The sequence below is a fragment of the Coturnix japonica genome, chromosome 2 (genome assembly GCF_054131305.1).
Source record: "Coturnix japonica strain WE chromosome 2, WE-NBRP24, whole genome shotgun sequence".
Taxonomy (NCBI): Eukaryota; Metazoa; Chordata; class Aves; order Galliformes; family Phasianidae; genus Coturnix; species Coturnix japonica.
Genome location: NC_140664.1, coordinates 97,113,488 through 97,135,733, shown reverse-complemented (window position 1 = coordinate 97,135,733; position 22,246 = coordinate 97,113,488). Strand labels below are relative to the sequence as shown.

Here is a 22,246-nt window from a genome sequence, read left to right as displayed (position 1 = left end):
ATATTTGACCTCCCCCATTAGAAGCATATATACAGGCATTTCATTAAATGCTAGATGGAACAGGTTGCCCAAGGAGGTTGTGGATGCCCCATCCCTGGAGGCATTCAAGGCCAGGCTGGATGTGGCTCTGGGCAGCCTGGTCTGGTGGTTAATGACCCTGCACATAGCAGAGGGGGTGAAACCAGATGATCATTGTGGTCCTTTTCAACCCAGGCCATTCTACAATTCTATGATTAGATATTTTGAGTGGTCCCCAAAGTATGGAGTTGAATTGTGTAATAATGTGGCCAGTATTTTCTGAAATGATTTATATCTCCAGTCCCTTTCTGTAACAAGTGACAGAAAAAGACATTTCTTGAAAGGAGCTGCAAATTTATTTTTATTTTTATTGGTTTTGTGTGGGGTTTTTTTCAGAGTAGCTGCTTCAACAGTATCATCATAACACATAAAGTTTATGTTCCAATTTGGGTTTAAACTTCTGAAGGCAATTTGCTGCAGGGATGACTTTGTTCATGCAAAATGAATTTAATTTACAAGCCAGTTTTTGTTACATCAGGTGATAAGGGTCTGGGTAAAACTGCCTAGAAGAAGAAAAATTGGAGCTTGAGAGGGATGAGACAAGGAGGACTCAAGTTTGATAAATACCTCAAACGAGCAGTACTGAAAATAAAACAAGCTTGTTGTATTTATCCTGGCATTAACATGATTTTTCATGACTCACTGGTGAACTAGAGGGGAGACTGATGCAGCTGAGAGGATAATGTAGAAGTAGGAACAAAGGCTAATGAAGGTTTAGCTTGCTTCTGTCTGTGGGAGTTCACTTTTTGGCAGCTTTAGAGGTTCGGTAAACAGCATGAGATGATGTCCAGAGACAGTCTATTACCTTGTGTCTGTATGGCAGAAACAAACTTATATTCTGCATTCCTATTCTCGTCCACACCACCTTCTGCAGGGCCTATGTCCTCTATGCCCTGCTGTAATAGAGCTCTTTTTGTTGTTGTTGTTCTTGTGTGGTTGTTTTCTAATCTCCTTTGTAACAGGAATTTAGCAAAATCAGAGTGTCTTTTTAGGCACTGGTGCCTTTGACCAAATAGTTGGTGGTAACTAGAAATTACCTTTTCCTCTACGGACTGGCTCCTTGATGTTTGCAGCTCCCCACTACTGCCACAATCATCACCGTTCATAGGAGCTGCTTGGCTACATTTTAGATGCTGATCTGGCCCTGTCCACATTTCAATTTTCAGGAGCTTTTCAGACTTTTGTCCTTCCACATCAGGAAGGCTGTGTTGGCAGCACATGCAACCCCTCTTCATCCCTCCCTGGGGTGGTGAACAGGGAGGATGTCCAGGAGGGTGGGACAGAGCAAGAACAGAGAGACCACCACTTCTTTCACCAGCTGGCTGGGCGATTCCTGATAGGATTAACAAGGACTTCCTTCTCTTTGGGCAGGGGGAGGCTTTTTCTGACAGACTCGCAAAGTGAGATGAGTGACTGATGTAGAGTTTGTCAGACAGTCCAATAGAAATCTTAGCACTGTATTGACCAGTACTGCCAACTCAAAGCATGGAATCGCATCCCCCTAATTCTGCTCATCGGCATAATGATTTATTAACATTACAATTATTAGCATCCATTCCTATTTGGAGAAGATAATCACCCACTGTGTGGTATTTTTGTGATGCCACGGTGTTGCAAACATATACATGTTTACAAAAATTAAACCACTACCCATTTTAAGACATACATGATTAGTTAAACTATATGATCAGAACATACTGTTTGAAATATGAGCTTTATTTTTTATTTTTTTTTATAAAAAACTTTATTATGTAAAAAGGTTTATAATATAGCGTTACAAAGATATGAAGTGCTTACAGGATGCACATAATTCATTTTTCTTCACCAAAGATGTTGCTACGAGTGGAAACAGAAATGTACCATAGAATCATAGACTATTCTTAGTTGGAAGGGACCCATGAGGATTGGCAGTCCAACTCCTGACTCAACACAGGGCCACCCAAAGTTTGAGCCCTGTGTCTGAGAGCACTGTTCAAATGCTTCTTGAACTCCAGCACTGGAACAGGGTTGCTGCGTCCCAGGTGCAGAATCTGGTGCTCTTGTTAAACTTTATGCCAATGGTGACTTCCCAGCACTCACATTTGTCAAGATCTCTCTGCAAGGCCTCTCTGCCCTCAAGGGTGTCACCAGCTCCTCCCAGTTTAGTGTCACCTGAAGATTTCACTTAGTATGCTTTCAAGTCATGCATCTGAGTGATTTATAAAAGTATTAAAGAGAACTGGCCCTAAGACGGAGCCCTGCAGAATCCCACTAGTGACCAGCTGCCAGCCTGTAACCTCTTTGAGCCCAACCTGACATATCAGTTCTCTCCTGCTACAGGGTAAAACTGTTTTGTTCATGTATTTTTGAACTAAATATGGATCAGAGTAGCTTATTGCTTTCATGATGACACATAGTTAATTGGCAGCCAGCGGACTACACATTCAAGCTGACTTTTTCCTTGTACTAAATGTCTCTGTAATTTCACAGTTCCTGTTCAATATGGCTGGTGGCCCTCCTCCTCTTTAATATGATGGTCTTGTGGCAAACACCTCAAACAGTTTTGTTTCAGATCCACACACACTGCAGACTCTTGCAATTCTCTCTTAACAGCTGTTGTGATCCAGGTAATTTTCCAAGAGTGGGCCATGCAAGCACCCCCATGTCTCCCTTGTGAACCTCAGTGATTTCCAAATCACAAATTGTCATTGTCAAGTAGCAGCACTCAGACTGACCTGAAAATAACCTCTCATAGTCAGATCTACTGAGAGATACAATAGAGCCTGAATCAGGAAGGAAGACAGGGAAAACAAGAATTTGGAAGAAATAGGATCCTGTGATGTAACCATCTTGGACATCACTCTCTGAGGGGATCAAAAGCAATGTGAGATAGAAGTGAGGTTATGCAGGTACAGGGAGATCCAACAGTTATTATTTGATTGCTGTATGGTGAGAAAGAGATGATGAAGTAGCAAGAAATGGAAAGATTCAGAAATAGGATAAGATGGATTTCAGCAGCATCGTAAGAGAAGATTTCCACTGGAAATTAATCAGCCGCTAACCCACGATTTGTCAAAATACCAAGATATTATTCTACTGACTAAATTAAGAATACGACCTTTTACAGATGTCAAGAGGAAGAAAGATAAATCAGTCACTGTCATCTTGTGTCAGAATTTTATAGTCTTTTTTGGGATAGGTGTAAAAAAGAAGAGATATGGAATCCTGGATATCTTGCATAGAATTATTTTGCTGATTTTTTTCCTCTTTTCAAGTACAGATTAATTCTCTCTTCAGAAACAGCAACTCACACTGTGTCACTGAGATATAGTAAGCTTTTTAGATAGACCCAGTTCATTAGCTTTCTCTATCCCTCCAATCTGAGCAGTATCATTTTATTTTCTTCTACTAGTCCAGTGTAAAACATTTATAGAATTGATTTCATGTTAAGGTACAAAAAAAAAAGTAAATATGTACAAACTTGATAACTACATAAAATCAACACAGGTTAAAATCAAAAATGCTTTACATTTACCATGGAAACATAAAATATTTGACTTTTTAAGAGAGGACAACTGTTACCTGAATGATCTAATTAAAATGATTCTCAGCCTTATTATTTCTTAAAAATTGAACAGTTCTGTAGCTTTTAGTCTAAATATACAATATTCAGTGATGATATGTAATATTTTCTGCTGGAGATGTTATCACAGTACGGGAAGGAGAACAAAACTGTTTTCTGTTACAGTGATAACATCTCCAAGAAGTGATTCTGAGAAAATCTTCTAAAGAAATAAATATGTGTTGATCGTTTGGTTTTAATGAGTTGTTTGAGTTGCTCAGTACATTTGGGAAGTTACGCTTGTCTTTACATTGAAGTAACACACATTTAAGTGGAACAATAGCTTCATCAATATTTTACAAGAATTTGCAGGAAATAAATAAGATAGGTGTGTGGAAAATGTTATGGATCTTTACACTTCAAAACTCTGCCCCAAATTCCATTAAAAATTACATTTTTTTGTGTCTGTGTTTCAGCACACTTTGCATATTCTCTTGAGTTTCATTGTGGTGCCTTAGAGTTCACAAAGCTTGATGTAAAATTGATGAGCCCATGCCCTTTCCTCCTTCTCTTCAAGCTGCATCTGCTCCTCACTAAGCAGGACTGTGAGGAAATCCCAGAGGTAGGCCCCCAGTCAACCATCTGAGAAGTGATAGATGGTTTACTCCATTATTTTGGGGAGCAAGTTTATGCTGTTTCCAGTGCTTCCTTTGACGTGTTGAGGAGTGTATTTGCCATGCCTCTCCAACACTTTGCTCTTCCATATCCAGGTCCCCACACAGTCAGAGCTAGCAGCATGACAACCTGCTTCGAAGCATTCCAACCTTTTGTTTGAAGAGGCGGCTTCCACTCAGCACAAAGAACAGCAGATCCAGGCAGCTGAGGGCAGTCAGGCACAAAAAAACTTCATTGTAGCTTTCCAACTGCTCACTGTCATTCACATGCTTTATGTAGTGGGCTCTAAAGAGGTGATAGGGAAGGAAGCAAATTATGATGACACAGATGAATATCAAGTTCTTCACCTGGGCCCAGAACTCTTGGTGTGACCAGAGAGAGGTGGAGAGTTTTCTCGATACTTTGACCAGAATAAAAATCTGCAGGCCCAGGAGAACAGAAGTAATTAAGGTGACAGCTGCAATTATTAGGTAGTTCAGGACTTTGATGCTCTCCAGTTTCAGCTCCTTATGGAATTTAAAGCACACTTTGTCATCATAGATCCCTGAGCGTCCATACTGAAGGTAGAAGAGTGGCACCATGAAGACAATGACAATGACCCACACAGCAACACTTGCGGCAATGGCATGTAGCTTCCTATAAAACTCTACCTTATCCTTCCATTGGAAGAAGACCAACCACCGGATCACTAGTGTGATCACGTAGAATAGGAAAGTCAGGTACATGTGGATGTGCACCATAGCACTCACCATTTTACAGAACGGCATGTGGAAGATCCACTCCTTATTGACATAGTAGTGCAGACGGAAGGGCACAGTGAGGAGAAGGAGACCGTGTACCACAACTAGATTAATGATGGCTGTAGTGGTCACAGACAGACTGTTCATCTTGACCAGCACAAACGACATTGCAGTGGACCCTATCCCACCTCCAGCAAAGGCAACTGAGTAGGCAGTAATCAGGATAGCTCTTGTGGTGTTGGTGTAGGCAAAGGCACAGATGGAGCCATTGCTGGCTGTGTTCTCTTCAGTCATATTTCTGAAGTCTTCCTTGTACATAGCCTAAAAATGAAAGAATACATAAATACTGAGGTAAGATGAGAATAACAGAGAACCCACCTGAAAAAGCAGAAGAGCTTTCAATCTGGTTCTGACTTGAGACATAATGGTGAAATCTCACACTTGGAAACAACTGTGATGGTTATTCAAAAAATCCTCCTCTGTTACTAGTTCACCTCTTTCCTGAGCATCTGCATGCTTCTTCAGTGAACAGCAAATGCACTGTTTCAGTTCTGCTACTCATCCATCCATTTGTTTATCTGCAGCACAAATCTGCCCTTCCCTAAGCCAGATAATAACCATGTATTTTTAGATCAAAGCTATACATTTTGTTTGCTACTGTGTGCTAAGTTTTGTATGCACTACAGTCAACTCCTTCTGCATCTGAATAAGAAATTAAGTACTATGGACATGCTGGCTCCATGGAAATCCTGCTCTGATCCTGCCAGACTTAGCAGTGTAGGCTATGCTGTTCTGGTGCTCAGGGTGATTTCACATCTAATACATGGTGTCAGGGTGTTACAAAATAGGATGTAAAAAAATGTTAGGAAAAGCCATCTTGGGTTATAGCAAATAAGATTTCCTGGCCCGATCAGATGGAGATTAATGGAAATTTTAAGAAGTATGCTGTACATTCTTAATATAATGTCATCTCAAAGGGAGATTAAATACAATTTTGAGAAATCTAAATACTATTTCTGTTAGTATTTTTAAGTATTACAAAAGCGTGAAAGAGAAGAAGTATTCAGGTAAGGCATCCTTTCGAAGCAAGAATATATGGAAGTATCAAGAGGATGTCCACATTGGGTTCACAGAAAGAAAGCTTGAAAAACTGAACAACTCTGGGCTCTGTAAATCCCAGCTGTACTGCTAACACAACCTGAATAATATAATTTAAAATTGGCTCTGGTACATCTTCCATTTCACCCGTGAATCACGCAACAGAAGTTTTTCTTCTTGGATGAGTTTTTGGAATCTTTTCTTTTGATACTGATATTAACTTCACAAAGAAGTACCTGTATCTCTTTGTCTGATTGGTAGCTCAGTTTCTTTTCTTAAATACACTGGGAGGGAAAAAGTTATTTTAAAATCCCCTCTCCCTTGGAAAATCTGTATGGTTTTATATCTACATAAATATAAGTCTTATAAACTTGTTTTTCTTACAGTGAGGTGACTGTATCTGTAGTATGTCTCAGATATATTTATTTTTTCTTAGCAGTGTTTCTAGAAATTCACCAATACAGTAATCAGTATCTCTTTCCACACCGAAAAATCAGTTATCTATAGTTACAACAATGAATCTAAGACCTCAGGCATTTTAGTGCATTCAGCATAAATGGAACTCCCATACCTCAAAATCACACATAATGTTTGTTGGCACATACTGACCTTCTATGTTAGAAATTAAAATCAGACACAAAGATGACCTTCTTCTTAAAGGTGCTGCTTATTGGCACATCACACTGTAGCTTTTGCATCAGAAACCAAAGAAGTTCCTTCCTGTTCTGCTCTCATTTCTGAGATGCTGCATTTCAGCTTTAGTGCCATGCAAGCCAGAAGACATTAGCAACAGCAACTCATCAGTTTTTCAAGCTGTTAAACATTAATTTGAAAAGATGTCTCTAAAAAGTGGCATTATCACACTGTTTTAATTTAAAACACATATTGAAAGTTTAAAAGGTGTTGTGGCTCTAAATGCAACATGCTGCAAGTGTAAATAGATGTTAGCAGCCCCAGTAGCAGTGCTATGCTGTGAGAGGAAGGACCTCTCGTGGTCACTGTTTAGAGTCCAGCAATGAAATTTGATCTGAAAGAAGGAACAGAAAGACGAGCAGAAGTCAGATCACTGGTATTATCCTCATACATACCTATTAGGTGGATAGCTAGAGACCCATTAATGCTCACTTGGTTACTGAAATACAGGCTTCTGCAGAATTTTGTAGTATTGCTAGCTTCTTGCTTTCTAAGACTCTGCTGGAAATCTCATTTTCCTTAATCTCATAAATAAATAAATAAATATTACTAGCAAATAGGATACATTTAATGATCTATTTAATAATCTTATGAGGTTCTCACTGCTACAAGCATCCAACTGAAATGTCATTGCATGATGAAGACAGAGTATTGCATGATTCAAGGTGTTTCACAGAGGAAATGCTGCTCTTGGGTAAGATGAGGCTTCCTGTTGTATTGACAGTCATATTGCTACAACACACTATTGTGAATAACAACTAGAAATTCCTTTGGCCAGAATTTTACAGGAGGTACATGGAATGGGAAATGATGTAGCTCTTACAAGTGAGCCATTTCTTGTATGTATCAGGTCCAGAGGATGGCTGTGAAAGTGGTCAGAGGGCTGGAGCACCTTTCTTATGAAGAAAGGTTAAGGGAGCTGGGTTTGGTTGGCTTGAGAGAAGGGAAGGTTCTGGAAGACCTCACTGCAGCCTTCCAGTACTTTAAGGGAGCTTATAAAAAGCAGGGAGATTGACTATCACAGGATCTGGTAGTGATAGGACAATGGGGAAATGGTTTTTAACCAAAATAGAAGATTTAAATTAAATATTAATTCTTTACAGAAAGGTGGTGAAGCACTGGAAGAGGTTTCTCAGATAAGTTGTAGGTGCCTTGTCCCTGGACAGATTCAAGGTCAGGATGGACAGGGCTCTGAGCAACCTGATGTAGCTGTAGGTGCCCCTGTTCATTTCAGGGGAGTTGGAATAGATGACCTATAAATGTCCCTTTCAACACACACAATTCTATGATTCTTTAACCAGCCATGAGGCAATGATGGCAACTACTTCATTTGAACTCTGCAGCACTTAAAGATACATCTGCTGGTACCAAATGCTCAGGGATGCTGCAGAAAGTGTTACACTCTATTCTGATAAAAGAGATAGATCACCAAAAGGCCAGATGCTGGGTACTTTCAGAATATTATCAGCAAAAAGATTTGTATGCTTTTAAGAATAATCAGTTACCAGTGCGGATAACACCATTACATTCATTTTGTGTTACTTCCTGCACAGCACAATCCACAGAACTTCCCCGGGCTGCTCTGGTCAGGCTAAATCATGTTATTTATACAAACAATTCAGTCTCTTTAAAAATCTTCCCGGTGAAAGCGTATTCATTCCAATCTACAGGAGTTTATTTCTCTTTAATCCTACACATTTAACTTCCAGGCATAGTATATGCTGATGTTTTTGCCTTTTGATTTAAAAGTTCTTGTCAAATCTTTGTTTTCCCAATATATACATAGAGACAGGAGATTCTTATCCTCTCTTTATTCCAATTATTCTTGTGGGTCGTCGGTGAACTACCATCAACACCGTGATCCCACTCTTTGCTTTTTAGGTGAACACCTTTGCATTTCACAGTAGTAGAATGCATGTTGTTAGTTTGCCCCCAACTTAGCAGTCCAGATCAGTCTGCCACTGACTTGTCCTCTTCACTGCTTACTGTTTTCCCAGGCAGGTTCAGCAGTTACCATTATGTTATATCAATATTATATCAGCTTATCCACAAATAAATAAATAAATCACATTTGTCAGCAAAGACAACAGCCCTACAGTCTCTACCAAACAGTGAGCTCTACTTTGTGTATAACAAGTGTCAGCAAAAGTTAGCCTCCTGTATACATCCGCTGAGGGATTGGCAGGCTTCACATGGATTTTCATGTGTTCTGACAGTCGGATTGTGCAGTAGAAGCTTTTGAATCCTGCATGCAACCAAATGAGAAGTTTCATTTAAATTTGCAGAGGGGAAAAGTTCAGTTCAGAAGAAAGACTTCTATTTTTGACATACTTAACAAAATGGAAAAAGAAACATTTGTCAAAACTGACATCTCTGCAGTAAATTAAACCAGGTTGGCAGCAGTGCAAAACACAAATATTGTTTCACAAAAGCCTGCTTAAAATGTGCATTTGTTTCACAGACATCCTCATTTAGTCTCAGACCTGCTCTCTGTTGAGAGCATCGTAATTGCTTTTTGATTTGCTCAAATTCCATGCTGTGATATGGTAGTGCAGGCTATGTCACTAGAATAATCGCAGTATTTTCTTAATTTCAAAATGACCACACACACCTGAATTTTGAAACATAGATGTCTGCTTAAAGGAAAACAATACACAATACATATATGATCTACTTTTAGTGATTCCTCTAACTCATTCTCATCCTCTGACTTTTACTTATGTCTTGTAGGCTGCGTCATCATTATCCTGGCCTTTTCCAGTTTAAGTTCAGACTACTGAAGCATGAATAAGGTGGAAGAACATGTTGAGCCTACTTTTGTTTGTGATTTTCATTGTTTATACATGAAAATAGAAATTGTGGAGTCTTCCCAATTATTTATCATTCAAATTATTGAAGAGAACAAATTTACCCTTCTGTTCTTTACAGAGGTTTCATGGTAGCACATGCATGCAAACCAAATAAAAATTAAGAACTAGCAGTTACCATTACAAAAAAGGTTGAAGCAATGCCTTCCTGTACTAGGAAATTACAGACACAAATGATGAAAACAGTTGTGCAGAAGAACTTTGAAAGCAGTTCAAAATGATACTAGCGAATCAGGTACTGTTATTTTTAAAGTTGCAAATTCATTTTAAAAGCATTGCCAGCCATGTCGCTTGTTCATTCTGTGTGTGCTTATACTTTAGCGTTTATCTATCTCCACTCTTCAAGTGTTGCTCACTTGGCTCCTCGCTTCATGTAAGCTCTAAGAACAAAAAGTGAAACACCTGCAATTTTAAAGTGCCTTTGCTTTATTTAGTCCTTTGACAGAGCAGCAACCACAAGCTAAGCTTTGTGAGAACAAGGATATTCATATACACTCAGGAGAATACATATACACTCAGGAGAAATACTGCTTGAGTTCTCAGTGATGAGTTCATGGGAAGAATAAATGGTCTTGTGGCTTACACATTACTATCTCCTTCCCTTGATTTATGGCAATTTATTGGCCATTGGGAGTCTTCAAAGCCTTCTGTTTCTGACTGGCTCTGGTTTTCTACTGTCTAAAATAAACAAGTTTACACACAAATGTAAACCCCATAGAGATGATTGTTTGGAAGGTTGCTCCTAGGGCTGAAGGGATCACTTGAAAGAGTGTTTTGATTAAAAAAAAAACGGTAGTACAGGAGCATGATCTGTACTGCATCTGACATAAGAGTGAGTTTGGATATGCATAAGGGAGAGACATCCAGGTACAGGGATGCACTTTGCGCCACATCTCATCCATGCTTTCTGCCAAGACTGTTGCTCAGCATTTGGATCTCTTGGGACTCACTGCCATTGCTACGTATGTGCAGTGCTAGAAAAATTTGACTAGAAGATTTGAGTAAATAAATATTAGCCATGCCAGTATTGAGGACTTACTGGGAGCAGTGGTTGCGTGGTGTTTGTAATAAGACATGACTTACTGCAGGACTGAGCCTCTGTTATGAGTCTGAGCAAGGTCAGCTTTGCCCTCCTGCAAGCTTTACTCATTTCTGTCAGAACACACTTATATTTGGGTATAGCGCATTTGAAAGCAAGGGTATTAACATCTAACTGTTATATTTGGGTACAATGCATTTGAAAGCATGAGTATAAACATCCAACATTTAGATATAGTCTTATGTAAGAACACCTTAACTGCCTACATCCTATTGCTTCACATTAGTTAAAAAACAGCAAGGACGTGCTGTTCTGTGGTACTTCACAACAGACTGCTCTTGTTAGAGACCTTCTTTTTCATATTTCACAATTTTAATAGTGACCAACAGCAAAAGAGGTACAAATAGCAATAATAAAGTGGTGATAATAGTAATAACCAGCTCCTATATAGTATCTTTCTTCATTTGATTTCAAAGCCCTGTTAATAGACACACATATAATTCTCTCCATGCTAAGCTGAAAAGCAGAAACCACTGTTTTAAAGCCAGATATAATGCTAGGATATCCTTAGATCAAGTTCTGTTGTCTTTGCTCCTCTACGTCTTGCTCTAGAATAAATACAAGACAAGTATGAAAGCAATGATAATTTTATGATCTGCAGGTAGCATTAAATTTTTTTAAATCTTTTATAATATAATTGATTCATAGAATAAGTGAGTACATACAATGTGTTCAAACATCTATTATTGTTGACATAATAATTATATCATGTTTGAGTTATATAATATTGTTGATACATAACAGTGTTATTTTCCTGAGTGATTATCAAAAATGGTACTTACCAGGTTAAGTTACTCAGCACTGTTTGCACTCTGCAACAGATTTTCAATTCTTTTACTACTCAAAGTGAAAATAAAGATTGAATTACCAGAGTTCGCTCTGGGACAGACATCACTATCTTTGTCTCTAAGATGTAGTTAGTTCTAGATAGGAACTTACCTCGAACTTAATATGCATAATTACAATTCACTTTCCATGCTAAACTGATGCAATTTTGCACAAGATTTTATCACCAGAATGTTAAATTTCTAGAGCATATTTCTCTCACTGCAATTCAAATAGTAGATTTCAGACTGATGCATTCAGATTTTCACCATTAATATTCTAAGCTGGTGAGAGAATGTTATTGCTGTAGAACATTGTATATCAGCTGAATTTAAACACAAGTGCCAGAAATGTATGTATTTTGTAAGATGTAAGTAATTTCTGAGGGTCTGAGCAGTATCCCAAAATGTTAAAGGAGTAGGATAGCATTTTTGCATAGTCTCATTATGTCACCTGTATGAAGCCATCAACCAGTTTAGATTTGCATTTCAGGAACAGTTCCATGAGCCAAGACTGCTTTAAAACAGTCGAGAGTCTGGCCTAGATTTCAAGGACTACCTGTCCTGAGCTCCAAGTAGCATCAAGACTCCTTTGCTCTGGATCGTCTGAAAGATCCTTGAGAAATGAGAGCTGTTTGCTTTCTTCTCAGGCATAATACCTGCAGTCGATGATTTTTTCAGCTGTTCTGAACTTGGAGACATACATAGAATAACCATGGCAACCCAGGTGTTTTGATTTTCTGCAGTTATTATGTCAGGACTCGAGATCAGGAGTGCTAATTCAGAAGGAGACAATACAGGGTGGTGGGAAGTATGCAGATGTGATGGCTTGGTCTTTTGAAAAACTAATACCCTTCACTTCATGTAGGTGGCAGAAAACAGAATATAAGATCCACCTGAACACCTAAAATGCAATTGTGGGTAACCTGACTTAGATACCTGATGGTAAAGCTGGAGTGCCACTTTTTGAAAACACTGAGCTGATGCCATGCAGAGAATCAGGGCCCCAGAGGGATTCCTAAACCAGAGATAGAGTGGGTTTCAAAACATTACACAATGTGCTAAGGACAGTTTCCTGGGTAAATAAACTTCTCTAGACAGATGAGGAGACTTTTGCTAACCACCCATCACCTCACTGAGCTCATACCCACTGTTTGGTCTCCACAAATGTTCAGCAAGTGTCAATAAATGTCAATGGGTGCCTTTTTTTGAATTCAGTGACACACCTTTGCTTTACACATACTTCCATGTCAGACACCATTTTATCAGACTGCCCCTCTGCTGCTGTTTGTCATTCAGCAACAAAACGTAATGCAATATTAATGGAAAGGTTCAGCCTCTACTGCCATACCGCCAACATCTACCTTTGGTGTTGTGGTCTGACATAACAAAAGAAGAGGTCTTGTTTTCAGAGCAGCCTTTGTATAAACTGAGGCATTGTCACACAGTCCTGTAATAAGCCATGAACCCGATTTTTCTCTCTGCTATATAATTTTAATACCATGTAGTTCCAGTTTCAGTGATGGTGCCTCTGGTAGAACGCAATGGGACAGCAGATTAAGGTCCTGCTTCTTCATTTTTCCCTTTGAGTTATGTCTGAATATAAATCAGCCAATAGCAACTATGGCATGAAGACAGTTTCCTCTGAAACCACTTTCCAAAATCCTGCAGTAGAGATACCATGGAGCTGTCCAGATAAAAAAAAGTTTAGTTTCCTGACAGTGGGTACGATTTTCATCTATCCTCTGATAAACTGGGGGGAAAAAATTGCATTTCCATGTATGGTTGACTGAAAGAGCTGGTTTTAGTAGACTTATCTGTAGGATGACAAATCCCAAGCATGGTACTATTCCATACACCTTTTCTTATGATGAGTCAGAGCAGTGTCCTCAAGCAAGCATAGTATCTGGTACAAGGATGACACATGGGGAAAGCACCTTCTGCTACATCCTATCCTTACTCAAAGCTGAGATCTGTTCAGAGTCTGTCCTGTGCCAGCTATGGACCAGGTCCTACTCTGTAAGAACTGGCTGAATCAGTAATTAAGCTCTAATTGTGACAAGTTAATTGCAATTTATCAGTAAGCAAAAGATCAGCTGCTAACATGAATAACTGAAATTTAGTATGCAGCTTAATTAACTTTTAGTTGCAACTAAGACAATTACATTTTTGACTCATATTTCTAATGTGCCTTATTATTTCAGGCACCTGAATAAAAAGATAATAATTATCCATGAGAAGAAAAATGTTCAGTATCAATATCAGCTGAAAACATTTTGTAGGCAATAGGTTTCTTAAAATGTCTCTATCTGGGATCTGAAGCAGTTGTAGTTTATGGCTGTCACCCAGGTGGTATAAAACATCCTACGAGAGAGAAACAGTGCCTGTGACACATCTGAAAGAACATTCTGCAAGAAGTGTAAGGAAGAAAATGTGACTTGCAATTCCACATTTCACATTTTGCACAGCAGAGAGATAAATTCAAGCTCCTGTGAGAAGTGGAAACACACCTGGGTTTTCCTTTCTTGTTCCCTTTTCTAGAAATGAAAGAAAACATTTTGCAAGATATTATCCCAAGGCATTATTACTCAAAAGAAATTAGCTGAAAAATGCCTGAGCCAAAGTGGTGTAGAGAAAGACTTCTTCACCCTCAGCCTCCCCCATCACCTTTCTCTTCTTTGCAAGAACTGAAATTGCACCTCACTTTGTTTTGAAGAACAGAGCATCAGTAAAACTGCCTCAGATTTCTGTTCAGCCCTTTCCCTGACCCAGATCTCTCACGAGAGGACTACAGAAACAACAGCAACCAAAAAAAACCCCACCAAACAAATCCATATAAAATTCTGTTGTACTACTAGTTTGATAGTGTGGGATAAGCATCTCAAACCTAGAGAAAAAACTGTGCTAACTCTAGTAATTTGTGTTATTTTCTCCATACCTTATGTTTTCTGTTGGCACTCTGCTTTGTGTTTGTTACTGAGGAAGGTAGGAGCAGTCAGAGCTACAGAGAAAAGCTGTATGTGCTGACTCTAAAGGGGCCTTTGCAGAAGTTGCGTGATTTATTTTTAACAGCTGCATATTTCTTTCCCATCATAGGGAATCCAGCACAGGTATTCACTTAGCAGTGCTTGTTCTCACCAAGATTAAAAAATAATAATGGAGGGTGGAGCTGATTGACAAAAAGGTGCGCTACTCTTGCCATAAGGTTGTCATTGGACTGCAGAAAATGAAATCATGTGTTCACTGCCATGCAAATCAAATACATATATACATCCATCTGAGAAGATATAGACATTCTCTTCATCTGAAAATATAGTGCTTACCCTAAAATGTATTTGAATTATGTACTAGCCTCTTGTTAACTGCCTGCTAAGTAAGGAAGCGTGTTGTAGGGTAGAATATTTTTTATAAATATGCAGCACAAGTCCATTGCTACTTGTCCTCACGATGATGCAATTGCTAATACTTACTTGATCTCTGATCTATTGTTTCATTTGATTTCTGACTGCAGATATGAAACAAATGCTATCAGAGAATGCAAGAAAAAAGAATCATTTTAGTACCTTTAGTACCAATCACTTTCCTGATGCGTATTCACATGTATATAGATATAAAATTAAGCATACATACATGTACTCTCTATATTGGCAATGGAACATACATAATGGAACATTAGCCTAGATTGTCTGCATAGGAGAAGAACCGAAAGCGAAGCTTATTGCCAGTATTGCTAGTTAGATACTAAAGATGCTTCCCATACATCAGCACAGGCACAATGAAAGACAATACTTTAGTACTACCGCTGAGTAAGACAGGAGCTTGGAATTTAGGAATTTAGTCCCTAAATTTATTTGCCTTTTTTTAACTTGGGAGCCCAGAACTGGACACAGCATTCTGAATGTGGTCTCACCAGGGCAGAGCAGAAAGGGAGTATGCAGCTATGGTGCCCAACCAGGAGCAGATGCTGAAACAGCTAACATAAGAGCTATTGTTCCGTACCTTTCATCCCACTGTCTCCCTAACTTGCTCTCCCCAAGTCTCTCTTTCCATTTCACTGACACAAAAGTCTGCAGAAAATCTTGGGTCATGCTGCTTGTGGACGTAATGTTGTTATTACAAGCCCTCCCAGATTGACGTGCAACAGAAAAAAAGAAGGAAGGAAAGAAAGGAAGAAGGAAAGAATGAAAGAAAAGCAAAGCTAATCCAAATGGATCAGCGCAGCATGATGGAGAGAATGCCCAAATAATAATTTGGTACAGCACACACACTTGTAGGCAATAGCCCATGCCTACAGAAACTCTGATTGGACATAACAACATGCTTCTGAAACTGTATCGTATCTTGTTCTCAAGTTAGCAAATTAAGAACTAGCTTGAACGCATCCCAGACATAGTTTCTCTGCTGATTTCAGTGGTGTTAAGGATTCAAGATGATAAGGAAAGTAAAGCACATGGCTGATTTGTTTAACTGTTCCATTAAACTGGAAATGAGAAACATCAGCTCACTGAGCAGGGATACCCATTGTTTCCCAGTTCTTTTCTCTTTGCTTCAGGAAATCAGGATCATTTCTGGAAGTGATTCAATGACTTCTACAGCTCTCATGGTGAGAGGTCTTATGATTCACTGTGAAGTATCATTAACACAATGCAAAGTACAGATACATCAGTGCCTTCTGAATATCCAACTGCAGATTTTCTGTTATGCCTCTGTTACCTTAGCTGAAAACTCTTTCTGCTTTCTTTCACTTTAGAAAGGAAGATTTCATTCTGTTCAGTGAGTTGACAACAACATAATAAATTCTGTATCACGAGCCACCTCCACTTTATTTTCAGATTCACTTTTCACTAGACAAGCTAGTGGACATCTCAGCTCATATGGTAATCAATGCCTTCTCACTCCTAAGATTATTCTCACATTAACTTAATTTCATCTGTTTATAAGAAAGATCTTCCAGGTTAGGAAGAAATCAAGAAATCAATTAATCTAGTGAGAGGTTCCAGCACTAAATTTTGTTGTGATTTTTTTTTTTTTGCAGTATGAGGGCTGCTCCAGAAGTAATGTATCTTATTTTATTGTGTTGGTGGTATGGCAGTAGAGGCTGAACCTTCATATCAGTATTCTGGTACATGTTGTTACTAATTACTAACATTACTCTTGGATTTACAGGTTAAGCTTCCTTTTAATAAAATAATTTTAGGGAAGCATTTTGCAGATGGAGGTGTTGTTTAAAAAGGATCCTAGGTACCTTTTCTACAACCCTGATGCACATAATACACATCTCGTGCTTTGTTTCAAAAAATTGCACAAAATCTGACATTCACAATTGATCCCAGAGAAATAAAAACCCGAAGCACTTCTAACTTAGATCCTATAAATTTTCTCCCAGCTTAAAGTTTAAAGCATTAAGTTTATCTCCCACCAAGAACCCTTATGGTCCATCCAGATCTGCAGCCTTCTCATCTGATTTTAACATTTTCCTTCTCCAAGTGAGGGAAGAAAATTCTCTTCCTTCATGTCTAACTCCTGTACCTCTGCTGAGTATCTTTCCAGCACTTACCTGCAGACTCTCCATTGGCATAGCAGGAGACTCCCCTCACTCTGCACATCTCTCTGACTTAACAGAGAAGTGTTGTTGAGGAAATGCAATTGCAACAAAGCTCTTTCTTCTTCCTGAAACACCATCCACTGCTCATAAACCACAAGTGTGCTCAGACCAATTGTGTTCTTCTATTTTGTTGTTTGGTTGTGTTTGGTGGTTTTTTTTTAACTGTTCTTGTTCTGTTCCCTGCATAGTAGGTATTTCTGTAATGGCTTACAAATGTATCCACTTGATACATACCACGGCAGGAAAGATAGAGTACTAGTAGGACTGAAAGTGAAAAAGTGCATGTACAGGAAAGAGATCGTAAGCAGGTATGTGGATTTATGGATCCAGACGTCTCTCCTGTGGTATGAAGGTCACTCAGCCTCTCCACATTTCCTTGGTTGCTCAGAAAACACTTGAACGTGAGTTAGCACAAAGATTTTGTGCATTCTGTGGTCTGAGTGTGCCCACTGATGACACTTACAGCCCCATATGTAGGGTTGATACTGCGTAAATGATGGACATACTGACCTGAGAGACCTTGCAGGCACTTTCTTCATGATGCAGCAATAAAACATATGTGGCAAACATGAAGCAAGTCAGCCTGCAAGGTTCAGTGTTTTCTGGAACTCTTGAAATATTTCTGTCTCATTCTTGAATGATAGAGTCTTCCAAAGAGAGAAGTTCTGATGTGCTGTATGTACACTGCTGCCTTTTTATTAATGAAAAATACTGACTTGCTTATAAATGAGAAGTAATGTGAGGAGAAGGAGGTTTTGGCAGGGAACTGCTATTATAATTGCTCTCTTCACTATATACTATTGGCTGTATTCTTATCTACATTCAGTGCATGTATCTGTAACCAAAAATCTGTCAAAGCAGCAGAGGTACATGCAAAGGAGCTAGAAGAATTCCTTCATCCTCTTTAATTTATGAATCTTGTATCAGTGGTGCAGCAGTGTATCTGCAAAACCTGACTACATAGGAAGTTGCAGAACAAACTCTCTTCTCTTCTAATCTTTAAGATACATTCCCAGGAGTTTCTGTATGAATAACAGAAGTATTCAGAATAAGGATTTCTCCTTCTTCCAATTACGGGGATACGCTTGGGGACTTTTAAATTCAAAAGCTCATTAAATGTTCTGTACTATCCCTTTGTCAAGATTCTCTGAGATAAAAAGTAATTGAGCAGGAAAATATAGAACTATTCCTAGCAATGTCTAACTCTTCTTCTTAGCTTTTTATAAGGAAACTATTGCTCCAATTACTGGTGGAGCTCGTAAAATATTCTTGTAAGATTTCAGTGATCTGCAGTTTAAAACTTAAAATAAATACAATATTAAAATTTAGTGAGGCTTCTCATAAAACAAAAAGTGCAGCAATATTTTCCACTACATCTAAATGCAAAAATTCAGAACAATGTTGAGTTTGTCTCAACTGAGTCATATTCTACTAGTCCTATATTAGATGCTGCAAAGGTAAGGCATAAATAGATCAAATGATTTCTTCAAAGTTACACAGCAAGTGTGTTACTGAATCAGGATTAGATTGTATCTCCTAATGCTGTACCTTATGCTTTAGAGTGTAGGCTGCCATTCAGTAACTATCAGGAGTTACAGAACAAAACTTCTCAGATTAACTTTGTGAAATAAGATAACCTCACTGTTGCTTCAGGCCAAAAACATCTGTAAGATTTTTAAGAGCTGCTCATTCTAAACACTGATATAGACAAAGACATTGAAAAGCCCTGAGACTTTGATTCTTTGAGGAGTAAATATTGCACTGTCCACGAGAATGTAGTTGTATTCATGGGTCATAAAGCCTGATCCACATTCAGAGCACTAAGATAATACAGGATACGGACTTCTGGAGGTTATTTGTTTTGATTTATGTCTCAGAATTGAAAAATTTGTGTCTGGTTGTTCAGTGCCAGTCCAGTAGTTTGAATATCTCCAAGGATGGAGAGCATATTATCCATGGGCATTTGTTCCAATATTTGACTCATGGTGAACATTTTTCTAACATGTAAGTGAAATTTCCCACACTGCAACTCATACCAATTGCCTCTTGTCCTATTGCTATGTAAGGCTGGGAAACATCTGCCTCCATCTTTGTCTATTGTCTCTCATGGAGGAGATAAAGACAGCACTAAGATCTACTATCATCTCTTGGTAACGCAGCCCAAAATACGGTTGGCTTTTTTTGTCTGCCCTGGCTCATGTTCAACTTCTTGTTTACCAAGTAAATCCTGATTCTCTCCTGTAAACTTTGCTTTCTAGACTGGCAGTGCTCAGCCCATACTATTTCATGAGTTTATTCAGTCCCAAGTGAGGAGATTTGCATTTTCCATTGCTGCCCTATGTGATCTTCCTCCAGCTTTATTTTTCCAGTCTGTCCAGTTCTCCCTTAATGACCTATAGCCTTGCCTTTGAGTTTATCAACCACCTGTCTGATTTTTCAACAGCCTCAAACTGACTGAGATGCACTCCAACTCATTAGTTAAGTCATGAATGCACATGTTAAATAGTATTGACCTAAATATCAGCAGAAGAATGATACTACTTGTTTGTTGTCCTCAGTCAGTCCCTCCTGAGTAGTCTTAGATCCGTGTGATCCTTCAGTTTCTGTGGGGCTGGATACTATTTCCAAACAGTTCTACTCTATAAGTAATGGGCACTACCTTTCAAAGATGGTTGAGATCAACTGTATAATAATACAAGGAATCTTAGCAACATGAACATCATGATAAACATAATGTCCTGTGGACTGGACCCTGTGGAACATGGGACATGAGAAGGCAGTGATGCCCATAGTGAAGGTGGACACAAGATGGTGTCAGGCATGGAACCTTGCGGAGGTACTGACTACTTGCATCACAAAGGTTGGCAACCCTGGTGCGGCATCTCCCAGAGGCTGGCTCCCTGCAGGCACAGTTACCTCCGTGCTTTTGCCAGCAAAAAACATTGCTCAGGTAGGCAGTGAAAAATATAAGTGAGTGAACAGCTGTTCCTTATCTGCTTTATTTTGGAAGTAATTTGTCCTGGTGGCTTCAGCACGCACCTCAATAAATCACACCAGAAATCTGAAAGACTACATGCTTAATCTTTATGAGGAAAAACAGTTTGATTCATACTGTTGTTTCCAGAGAAGCAATAGAACTGTTTCTCACTAACTACAGAACCATGAAGAGAAACAAAAAAGTTGAAGCAAATATCTAGTTAATACAGTGTGTAACTTTCATGGCTTAGCTCTTCTATGATTTCTATTTGCTGTCTAGTTCTACTTGGTGCAAATAGAGTCTTACAGCATTGCAATATAGAGGAGTGAGGATGGATTAAAGCATAAAGATAGAGAAAATGAAAGGTCTGACAAGCTGACTAATGTGTTGTGAAGAAAATACTAGCAACACTGATGTTCTCCTGGACAAAAATGGCTTGGGCCAGCCAGTTCTCAATCAAGTTCTGTTTCCTACTCTGTACGGTACAACATCTGTATGGGGACTATAGTTGCATCTGATGAAAATCAGAGTTGTAAGTATATCTCCCATGTAAGTCACTGAGAAAGATCATTGGTTGTCTAATTTTCGCCTCTGTCCATCATCTTGAGCAGTGAAGAGAATGAGAGTGAGAGGCTCAGTTGGTAAACAGAAATCACCCATTATGATTCCTGTCACTCCAGGAATGTTTTGCTAGTGAGTGAGTGATACAGTTCTGTCTAGATTGGAGAATGCTTCAAGAAGACTGAACTCCCAAGAGATGATGTCTTCAGCAAGTAACATGACATCTGTATGTTTGTAGGCCTCACCACATATGTTCAGTAAATACAGTAGTTGCTTGTTGTTTGCATTAATTTGTACTATTTTCTCCAATGTTTTTTTCTTACAAATCAAAGACGATTGATACAGAGATAACTGGACCATGGGCAAATTGTTTGAACACTGAATAGATTATTGATCTTCTTTGGAAAAGCCAACAAACTGTCTTCTTAGAGGAAAATACAAATAATTTCTGCAAAAACAGGACGTGGTTGATTTAAGATGACCTTTACTAACCAGAAGAGGCATGGATCTGTTTTACAAATATCATGTTGTTTTCCTTGTTCATGACAAGTCAGAAGTGAAGAAAAGGAGGTGGACACGAGCTGATGCTGAGTCTTGAGTTATCCACCTTGGTGATGAAACATGTGAGGGTGTATCTTTCCTGTGGTGAGCGTGTCTTGGTGATATGTCTTCTGCTGCAATGCCTGATTGTTGTTTGCTTTTGTGGTGTAATGCTGTGCAGAAAGTGAAATAGAAAGCATACTTTGCTTCCTATTGTGGTTGCTATGTTTGGGAATAGGCTTGCCTACAGGCAGATAGAAACAGTTCTGAGGCAATGGCAAGCTATATGCTGATGTTTGGACTTTCCAGCACAACTATCAGTGAAACGTAGTCTTTAGTCAGTTAGGAGAAGGAAGCAACTTAGATAAAAGAAAACACTCTAGAATCAATTAAACCACTCTGATCAAGAGGAATGTATAGAACTTACAACATCAACTCCTTTGCAATGAAATTGAGTGACTTACTAAGGCAAACAGGAAATGTAAGGAGCTGAAAAGCTTTCTGTGTTGCAGTCACCTTGTTTGTCTTGTCTTCTGGAAGAGCCACAGGAGTCTTTGGCTGCTGGGAGGGTTCATCCTCCTCAGGACTCATTCCCAAGCAATATGCCACACCTCTGGTTACCATCTGAGGTGAAAAGCTAATCCAAGGAAAATACCTTTACTTTTATCACAGAATCACAGAATGTCAAGGATTGGAAGGGACCTTGAAAGATCATCTAGTCAATCCTCCTGCCAGAGCAGGAACACCAAGATTACACCACACAGGAATGTGTCCAGGTGCGTTTTGAATGTCTCCAGAGAAGGAGACCCCACAACCTCTCTGGGCAGCCTGTTCCTGTGTTCTGTTATACTCACAGTAAATAAGTTTATAGAATTTCTGTGGAATTTTATGTTCCAGCTTGCAGCTGTTGCCCCTTGTCCTGTCATTGGATGTCACTGAGAAAAGCCT

The 22,246-nt window shown here is 39.0% G+C and overlaps 2 protein-coding genes across 4 annotated transcripts in view; one reads left to right on the top strand and one right to left on the bottom strand.

Moving 5' to 3' along the window:
- Positions 1-1,792: 1,792 nt before the first annotated feature.
- Positions 1,793-22,246, bottom strand: part of LOC107309410 (putative G protein-coupled receptor 141) — a 21,146-nt gene continuing 692 nt past the window's right edge. Inside the window, exon 2 of the mRNA XM_015854198.3 lies at positions 1,793-5,355. Coding sequence (XP_015709684.2) covers positions 4,408-5,355 — 948 coding nt within the window. The 3' untranslated portion in view covers positions 1,793-4,407. The remainder of the gene's footprint in view (positions 5,356-22,246) is intronic.
- The window catches only part of LOC146762070 (uncharacterized), a 15,485-nt gene continuing 13,322 nt past the window's right edge, over positions 20,084-22,246 (top strand). For 2 of the 3 annotated variants that reach the window (XM_085538109.1, XM_085538108.1), the window contains exons 1-2: positions 20,084-20,170; positions 21,971-22,074. In XM_085538109.1, coding sequence (XP_085394235.1) covers positions 21,980-22,074 — 95 coding nt within the window. In that variant the 5' untranslated portion in view covers positions 20,084-20,170; positions 21,971-21,979. The remainder of the gene's footprint in view (positions 20,171-21,970; positions 22,075-22,246) is intronic. The other variant, XM_085538110.1, reaches the window with a different exon arrangement.